The following is a 10,000-nucleotide window of genomic DNA, read 5'->3' as shown; positions in this document are numbered from 1 at the left end:
GAAACCACAACCGTTGTGACTGGGCATTTGACTCCCTTACCTGTGGGACAACCTGAGGATTCACAATCCTCAAGTGTTGTCTTCAACAACTAAAAGGAGCTTCCAACTTGTTTTTCTTCTTTCCCTGCCTGGACCCTCCTTTGTTAGGTGCCTATCAGCGTCAACATCACGACAGGATACACCACTGTGGTCTCACCAGTAGGTCTACACAGGTTGGACGTCTCGTCAGGTGAACATGACGTCACTGACAACGTGTTCTTCCACGCTGGAGAGAAGGCCCGGTGCAGTCGCTTGACACGGTGGGAGATGGAAGCACAGACGAATCAACCATTATAAGCACCACTCGAGGGTTGGACGTGCGCAAGATGTTTGGCTTCGTCCTTTCCAATGAAAACCCAGAATCTGGAAAACGCTGAACATCCCCATGACCCCACCCCGCCAGACAGGCCCCTGCCTCCATCCCCACACATTTCTCCATCTCAACCATCACATGTTTTTAATTCGCTGCCCAAGCGTCAAGAAGCGAGGTTTGCTCGATGTATTACGCTCCTGTTAACACATCATGTTGTCGATGTATGTAGTTTTGCCGTCATCAATGTTATCAGTACAATCCTGTTATTGTTGTGCATCATTGTCCATATTAGGTCACGAAGGTGTGCAATGTACTCATGGAAGCTGAAAGTATAGAAATGTAACGTTTGGGATGTTGGAAAAAAGGCTTCAACCAATGGGAAGATGGATGGAGAAGGGAAATGATGTAACGGAGATCCCAAGGGAAGACGATCGGAGGAATGGTGGAACATTCTGCGTGGAAATTGTGAGGCTCATGCAAACACGAAGAGTCGTGGTAATGAACATCATGTTGTTCCGATCTACAGGAGATGACGAGTTCACACCATCATGATCATGATGTCTCCGGAGGTCAAGCTCCCTACAGGAGATAACGAGTCCACACCATCATGATCATGTCTCCGGAGGTCAAGCTCCCTACAGTTGTTGAGTCCATACCATCATGATGTTGTCTCCGGAGGTCTTGCTCTCTACAGGAGATAACGAGTCCACACCATCATGATCATGATGTCTCCGGAGGTCAAGCTCCCTACAGGAGATAACGAGTCCACACCATCATGATCATGATGTCTCCGGAGGTCTGGCTTCCTACAGGAGTTGAGTCCACACCATCATGATGTTGTCTCTGGAGGTCTTGCTCTCTACAGGAGATAACGAGTTCACACCATCATGATCATGATGTCTCCGGAGGTCTGGCTTCCTACAGTTGTTGAGTCCATACCATCATGATGTTGTCTCTGGAGGTCTTGCTCTCTACAGGAGATAACGAGTTCACACCATCATGATCATGATGTCTCCGGAGGTCAAGCTCCCTACAGGAGATAACGAGTCCACACCATCATGATCATGATGTCTCCGGAGGTCTGGCTTCCTACAGGAGTTGAGTCCACACCATCATGATCATGTCTCCAGAGGTCTAGCTTCCTCCAGGAGATAACGAGTCCACACCATCATGATCATGTCTCCGGAGGTCAAGCTCCCTACAGTTGTTGAGTCCATACCATCATGATGTTGTCTCCGGAGGTCTAGCTCTCTACAGGAGATAACGAGTCCACACCATCATGATGTCTGCAGAGGTCGAGCTCCCTGCTCACCTGAATTGTTTGTGCGCATCTGGATCTTGTATTCCCAAACAAAGAATCCTCCACAATCTGATGATCTTGTCCATGTCATCATCTGCTTGTCTATCTGTTGTTTATTTCTGGTTGTAAGGAATGTGTCTGTTTGAACAACACTTAAAACGTCTGTCGATTCCATTGGACACATCGTCTTGAGTCACAAGTCAAGACTCATGGAAGAGTGATGTGACGGAGCAGTGGGACAGTGAGACAACACCACATGGACAGAACGAGGAGATGAACAAACAGGAGCAGAGAGAAGGGGGAAGAAAACATGAACCTGTAAATACAGATGGGGAAGGGTTGGTGGAGGGGGTTAAGGGATATTGAAAAGATCAGTGGTAGGGACGGAGAATGACCTGACATAGTGGTGCATTGGCAATCCTAAACCTTGGATGAGGGAATGGTGGGATTAAAAAGACTGAGAAAGAAGGTTCCACAAGTAAGAGAAAAGAAGAACAAAGTAGTTGAGGTTGTGGAGTGTCAGCCTGTTGTTGGCTTAGCGGTTAGCGGGGCTCGCTTGGGATCTTATGGACCTCTCAAGCTCTCTCAAGTTTGAGCCCTTGTTTCCCGTTGAATTAACACCAGTTAGGGTTGACTCAGCCTGTCATCCTTTTTACCGTTGAATTAACACCAGGAGGACCAGGAGGGGTATGGAAGTGTGAAAGACCGGAGGACAAAAGATCTTGCCTTTTGACCGACGTTTAAAGACACATTTACCTGTCATGATCTAGTAATTGCGAGATGTGTTTACCCCACCTTACATCACGTGTCCGGGGATGATGACATCACAGTGGTACTGAATGGTACATATAGGCCTACGCCTCGTGTTATGTGCAGACCATCATGGTGTCCCGACGTACACTCGTCCAGCTTGCCATCGTGTGTACGACGTGCCTCCACGAAGCCACAGGACAGAGTCGACCATCCAGGGATGATATGTACAAGCAGTACATGGAAAGACGAGTCGGTACACTTGAGGTAAGGTGGTGAATTCACGTCATCGTGTCTCTAAGGTGCACGACAGTAAGAGTACCGCACGAATGATTTTTGTTATTGGGAATCGTCTCGGTGTGTCACCCCAATGGCAATGTCTCGTGCACGTCTCATCATTGAATATTTCCTTACTCGCGGTACGAGAGGAATACGTCAGGTTCTCGGAGTGACCATGGTGGTTATAGACCAGTAAGGGCTCACTTAACAAGCTTTTATTTAATTAACAAACTTGTAGGTATGTGATGTTGAAGCGGTTAAACTGACAAGATGTCACCACAGGAGAAGTACGAACGCATGTTCATGCAGCTGGCCCATTACGAGAGGGATTTGAAGAATGTGAAAAAGGAGTCGGAAAGGAGGGTGGGCATTGCTACACAGGACAAGACCTTTACACTGGATCAGGTGTGTGACCCGATGATCATGACAAGATTGTCTGTTCTGCTGTTAACATAGTCCATGTGGAAGGGTAACCGTGCTGCTTATGGAGTCACATTGAGCTGTTACATCCTGGGCTTCACCATAACCACACTCATCCAGACCTTTACCCACAACACACACTCGTGTAGATCTTTACCCCCACCGTACCCACACAACTATAGACACCCCTCTAGAGCTTTATCCTCCTGACTCACACAACCACTCCCACTCCAATTGAGTTCTATTCCCCTTTCCCCAGCTCGATGCTCTATCTCTTCGTGTGGAACGATTGGAAAGAGACGTGGACTACTTGGAAACGCAGAACCCATCAAAGCCCTGCGTCGAAGATTTAACGGATGAAAGCCTGGAGACAGATGATGAACTGGGAGGACAGGGGAGCATCAAAATCCATGGTGGGATTGGAGGAATGATAAACCGAAAATGATTATCAAATGATTAAGTACATTTTGTATTTAAAACCCTTTATCCCCACACCCCCTACAGAATGCAACCACATGCTCGCGTCCATCCGCTCACTCAAGATCGTGAAACGCTCCGGCGGAGAGCTGGGTGCCTGGTTCCAGGCAGGAGACCAAGGTGGAGACCAATCTCCCATTTACTTCCTTCCTGGTGCTCAAGGCACCTCGTTACTCCGCTATCCCAGCTTACCGATCTTTGCAGCCGCTAACTTGGGCGATGTCCACAACTCAGAGGCCATGGTGACGCTCCCCACGCCCTACCAAGGAACGGGACATGCACTCCTCGGAAACTACCTGTACTACCATCGCGCTGACTCGGACAATGAGATAGTGAAGGTAGGTGTAGCACTGCTCGTTCCACACACCTGCTTCGCTATGTCCGTTTCGGTCACTTGAACCACCTTGTCGTCTCTGCAGTCACCCTTTTGTTAATTCAGTTCAACTCGCTCTTGTTCTTTTTCACTACCTCTTCAATGTGCTCGATGATGCAACTTTCTGGCAACACATGATTACGGTGTTTTTTGGGGGGATTTTTTGTTACTGTTTTAGGACGTTTCTTAGGAATTGTAAAGGTTTGATTCAGATAAGAAATCTTTTCCAAAAAAAAAGGAACAGCAAACAATCCCCTAAGGAGCAGTCAGTGGTCAAAGCACTATTTTCAAGCTCGTCTTGGATGCATGTCTCTGCTTTAAGACACTAATAGCAGGACAAAAACTTCAAAAAAAGACGAGGCCTCCAGTGAGGCTTGTGTACCGTTCGTTTGGCTCCACATTACGTGAGTGGTACTTTTATTCAATTATGGATTTGCATAATCAACACGTGACCAGTGATGGTGCGAACACCGTCTAAAGGAGGCAGGTTAGCTCACCTGGTACTTATTTTGGTGCGAGCCGTCTGGTCTTCGATTCAATCCCGAGTGGACACGAATGCAACCAAAACAGGTCCGTCAAAGTGCTGCATCAGAGAGTATGTCGTTCACAAATGTGGCTTTCACCCTTCCACAGCGTGCAATCGTGAGAACAGATATTATAACAAGACATCCTTACGTTCACGGACTGGTGTTTGTGTGTGCTTGTCGTGCTACTCCTACATTTCTGGCCTGATTGCATCCAGACTTGCTACACAGCATCAGCATGACCTCAATAAGTGTATGGGGTGTTTTTCTTTTTTTTATCTTCACCGTTGATCTTGAGGGTGAAGGGATGCAAATGTGTATCGTGTAGCGCCACCTCCTGTTAGGGGAGGGTATTACAAGACTCCGCCATTTACAGTACATTATTCCTGTCCTCACGTTTTCCAGTACAGTGAGGTGTTTTGAATTTTCAAAGCAGCAGGTGTGTTTTTGCTTCATGCATGCAAGCCTATTCAGAGCTGTCAATTGCCTATACACCACCCAAATAAAGGTATGCATCAGAATATCGTGTTACATGCTTGGAACAAGATCGCCCGTAGGGTGGCTATACTCTGCTTGTCCATATTGATAATAATGCGCTTGTTCGGCCATCCATCCATTTGTTTGTGCGTAACGTTCCTTTACACCCATTGGTTGGACAGCTTTCCTGACTCCTCCCACAATTCTAACCCCCAAAAAAAAATCATACGGCCACCATTTTGGTTATATGCGAAGCCAAAGACATCTTCAGAGCTGTTACATTCACAATTGCGATGCTCTTCCTAGAAGTTATCCTTTCAGTGTGAAATGGACAAAGTGACTGTTGAAAGGATCATGAAATATCGAAAGGTTGGAGTCGATCGACATCACAGGCCTTCACAGTAAGTATGAGCCTCAGCCTTCAGTCCTTAGACTTCAGGCCTCTGGTGTCAGCCTATGGGCCAGTGCAATTGTAATCTTGAGGACTTTTTGGTGGGAGGCAGAGGCAGATGTTGAGGACTTGTGGTTTTGAAGGGGGGAGGGGGGTTGATGACTAGTTTGTGAGGGTTTAGGGGGGAGAGTTGAGGATTTGAAGTGCATTGCGCCGGATGTTCTGTGGGTCTCTGCTCCTATCTATATAACAAACAGAGTTGTGAGATGGAAAAACCAAATTCCATCCATGGATCCAATGTGGCACTGAAGATTGAACAACATGACTCATGATCGATGAGCATAGAATCAGATCCATTGATATTCCATTTGATTTCCAGGGGAAAAATCTCAGATGGAAGTGTGACTATCATGACGGATGGTTTATCTCTAGGTTCAAATCCATGTGGATTTTGGTGAAGTTGAAAAATGCTGTTCTGGCATTCAGATTAAGAGTAGTATAGACCTTCAATGGAGAAACCAATCGGTATTCCTATCCATGTAAACATATCCCTGAAAGGCAACATATTTAAGACTAATCTCTCCCACCCCTATTGTCGTTGGCTTCATGCAGGTGGACCTGGTGACAGGTAGACTTGTGGACCGTGCACTTCTTCCAGGTACCGGTCTTGTACCACCCTTTCCCCTCAACCCGGACACACGCATCCAACTGGCGACAGATGAGGTAGGACTTTGGGTCATCCATGCTGGGACCAATGCTTCGACAATCTCTCTCTCCAAGCTCGACGCACACTCACTTGCTGTTGAACAAACCTGGAACACCGGTTGTCACAAGGAAGGTGCTGAAGCAGGTTTTGTTCTATGTGGAGCACTTTATACCGTGTACAACACACGGCGTGGTGGACGATCACGTGTCCAATGCATATTTGACGTCAGCCAGAAGGTCTCACCTGAAAACCTGCCGCTGGTCTACTTCCCACGGCGCTTTGGCTCGCTCGCTTCATTGAGCTACACAGCAAATTCCCCTAGGTTCACCGCTTGGGATGATGGTTACCAAATGCTCTATCGACTTGCTCTACGGAACAAGCAGTAAGGAGGGGACACAAGCATAGACATCCAACAGGTCAGTGATAGAGGCAAACACACAAAAAAGGAAAACCGAGAGAAGTTCACATCATTAAACACCCCATTTGGACCATAATGTCCTTGATCGCTCTAAAGTTGGTCTTATCAAGCTATCAACGACTTTATATATGAGCACTTGGAAGGGAGTATGGGAGATGCTTATCCTCACCGACCCTTCCCTGAGCTTGCCTGTATGATGTTCCCCTTTCTCTGGTGTTTTAAAATGTGTATTCAAAAGTCTAGGCTCATGCAACAACAAGGTGTTGAAGGGTATAAAGGCAATGCATTAACAGTGAGACAATGGGACAGACATGTGGACATAACAAGCAAAAGAATGGATGAACAGGACAAGGAGAGAGAAAAGAGAAGGAAGTGGTGATCTGCACATCAGAGGGTTGGAATTTCATGAGAAAGAAAAGATCAGGGGTAAGGGATCAAGGATGACCTGAGGTGGTAGTGTCCTGCTATGTTGAAGCCCTGGAAGGAAGGGTAGGACAGAAGAGATTGAGGAAGGAGGCTTCACAAATGGGAGAGGACATGAAAAAAAAACAACAGGTGAGCAGAGAACCTGGATTTTGAGAATTTCACAAGAAGAGGAGCATGTGCGACCTGGAGGGATTGTGGAGGGTCGATGGGACGAAAGAATCGAGGAAGCAAGACCGGAAGTGAGGTGGGAGAACATCTCATGAAATGCATGGCACTGACCTCGGTAAATGAAACCATTGTGTGGGAAATGCAGGTGATAACTCTTCCAACGAAAGAATGGATGATGGAAATTTAATTCTCAAAAAGTATGGGATCATATATTGGTTCAAGATCTCTTGGTTTTTGGTGACACTTTCCATAACAATGGTGTCAGAGATGTTTTTTTCTGAAAAACTGTTGGGCATTGCAGAATGAATAGATCCAAACTTCTCAGGAGTGCTACTCTTCACCAAAGTTCAAGTGAGAGAGATTTTGTTCAATCTTCAGTGGAAGAGAGAGTCATTTCGAAATCCTTGAGTTTTCAATCATCTTTGTTCTTCCACAGACTTCTGCTGTGGTTTCGAGATATCTACTTTGACTTCGCATTTAATGGACACCATTGTGGCCATTTTTGTATTGACACGTCAGTGACCTATTTGCAATGAGTTTGGATACCAATGACCTGTTTGGGATGAGATGCTCGTTTATCACCGAGTCAATATAGACAATGTAAGATCCATAATGTGACATTTTAAATGTCCTGAGGAACATTTGTTCATTGATCTTTCCTTTAATCGTTACTTCATGACCTTTACTAACAGTTTCACGAACTGGGAATTACTATGCTAACTAGAACGGCATTCAGTAGAACGCACACCTCCACCAGGCTGAACAATTTACGTTTGGTATCCCACTGATAGGCCAGATCTGCTGACCTGCACCAAATTCTCGTTGGCTAGTTCTTGTCATCTAACCAACTCATCAACCAAGTTTTGTCATAATCCATCCAGAAATTTTTGAGTTAGCGTGCTGTAGTATCTAGTTTGTGGCCTCATCTCTCAATGGTGAAGAAGAACTTAAAAAGTCTCATATCCGGATCTTCACCAACATCGAATCAATTCTTCCTCGTCACACGCTGAACGTGTCCCACCGTTTCGTCTGAATGCGTCCACAACTTTTTGAGATATTCTGCTCGCAACCAGATAGACAGACAAACAAACGGGGGTGACAATATAATCTCCAACAGCTTCGATGGCGGAGCTAATGAACAGCCTGGCCACAAATTGTTTTTAATGGTGCGGTATCATCATCATCATCATCATCATTTTACGGCCGTTTCCATGCTTGCATGTGTAGGCCATGGTTCACCTAATGGTTGCTTTCCAGGCTGCATGATCCCTTGCTAAGTCTTCAACTCTAAGATTGTCTCTCAGCAACACATCCCATGTTTTCCTCAGATGGCCTCTACCTCTCCTTCCATTCACATTCATATTTATACACCGCTGCACACAACTACCCATCCACATCCTTTCCACATATCCGAACCATCTCAACCTCCCCCTCCACATAACCTCACTAATGCTTTCTATACCTAACCTATCTCTTAATTCCACATTTGGTTTCCTATCCTTCAGTGTGACATCACACACCCACCTCACCATTCTCATTTCATTTCATTCACACCTCCGTTCATCCTCCTTTTTGATCACCCATGTTTCGCTACCATACAACATCATGCTTCTAACACAAGCTGCATAAAGTTTTCCCTTTAACTGGAGAGAGGTCCCTCTTCATGTCAGTGGTGATAAAAACTCCCTAAACTTCCTATTCTTGCCACCAATGCTGCTCCTACACCACCACCTGCACCAATCATGTCACCAAGGTAACAGAATTTATCTACACATTCCAGAGATATATCCCCATAAACTAACCTTTCCGCTCAAACTGGAGTCATTGTTTACCTGTGCAAACAGCACATTTGAAGTCAGGCACCACCTGCAGTCTACCCCTGATGCCACTACACCTCTTGTGCACCCAGCAGTTGCAGGATTTACACAATATTGAATTGCTACCAACACACCTTTTCTACAGACAGCACACGACCACGTCCCTCTTTTTTTTCCCCACACTTCCTTCTACCGCACCACTAATCAGTACTTTCATTTTCCCTGTATTCACTGTCAGTCCTCTAACCTCCATACTGTACATTTACCCATTACCTCTTCCACACTGTCGGCTATCAGCACGAGGTCATCAGCATACAGGAGTTCCCAAGATGAGCCTCCTCTAAATTCCTGTCATATAACCTCAAGAACCATGATGAACAGGATTGGGTTCAAGACTGACCCCCTGACAAACACCCACTTTCACTTCAACATCCTCACTCTGCACTCCATTTACCCTCACAGAGGTTTTTGAGCCGTCATGCATTGCCATGACTACCCCGTCTAACCAACCCTCCACACGTAACTTTCTCATGGACCATTGCACCACTTCCTGAGGCACCCTATCGAACACCTTCTCCAAATCCACAAATATAAAGTGCAGTTGTTTATTCTTCCCCAGATATTTTTTCCTGTAATTGCCAAACTATAAAAATATATATATATATATATATATATATATATATATATATATATATATATATATATATATATACATATATATTTGCCTCTATCGTGCCCCTTCCTGGCATGAAACCAAACTGCATTTTGTGTGTATCCGTATCCAATCGGTGTTTGACTGCGTACAGAAATTGCCAAGACTTCAATTCCCATTTGATTGGACACCACCCCACAACAAGTCGCACATCATCAGCAGCCACGCATTCAACTTTGACCCACGCTTAATTGGTCATTTGTGACTCTTGCCAATATTATTGGATACCTAACCTGTATCAACAGGTGCTTTACGTGTCCATATTACGATGTACAATCGAATCTTGTATCTAATCGATACTTTCTACTTCGTCGAAGGGTCGTGAAGGAGTTTGTATAAATGTACAAGAAAGACGACATTTGACGACAGCCAAATGAAGGACTTGGAATTTGAACACATAATTGGCACAA

At 45.5% G+C, this 10,000-nt stretch overlaps 1 protein-coding gene across 4 annotated transcripts in view; it reads left to right on the top strand.

The window, feature by feature from the left end:
* The first annotated feature begins 418 nt into the window (after positions 1–418).
* The window catches only part of LOC147010224 (olfactomedin-like protein 3), a 9,952-nt gene continuing 370 nt past the window's right edge, over positions 419–10,000 (top strand). The window contains exons 1-6 of one of the 4 annotated variants that reach the window (XM_085860932.1): positions 419–527; positions 2,529–2,669; positions 2,991–3,086; positions 3,361–3,514; positions 3,606–3,916; positions 5,956–10,000. The exon at positions 5,956–10,000 is cut by the window's right edge and continues 370 nt beyond it. In XM_085860932.1, coding sequence (XP_085717058.1) covers positions 2,535–2,669; positions 2,991–3,086; positions 3,361–3,514; positions 3,606–3,916; positions 5,956–6,435 — 1,176 coding nt within the window. In that variant the 5' untranslated portion in view covers positions 419–527; positions 2,529–2,534 and the 3' untranslated portion in view covers positions 6,436–10,000. Of the gene's footprint in view, positions 528–594; positions 818–2,528; positions 2,670–2,963; positions 3,087–3,360; positions 3,515–3,605; positions 3,917–5,955 lie in introns of those variants that run through there. The other 3 variants (XM_085860931.1, XM_085860930.1, XM_085860929.1) reach the window with 3 other exon arrangements.

The sequence above is a fragment of the Eptatretus burgeri genome, chromosome 17 (assembly GCF_056783735.1).
Source record: "Eptatretus burgeri isolate ZD-2024b chromosome 17, Ebu_testis_v1, whole genome shotgun sequence".
NCBI lineage: Eukaryota > Metazoa > Chordata > Myxini > Myxiniformes > Myxinidae > Eptatretus > Eptatretus burgeri.
This window is presented reverse-complemented; position numbering and strand designations above follow the sequence as displayed.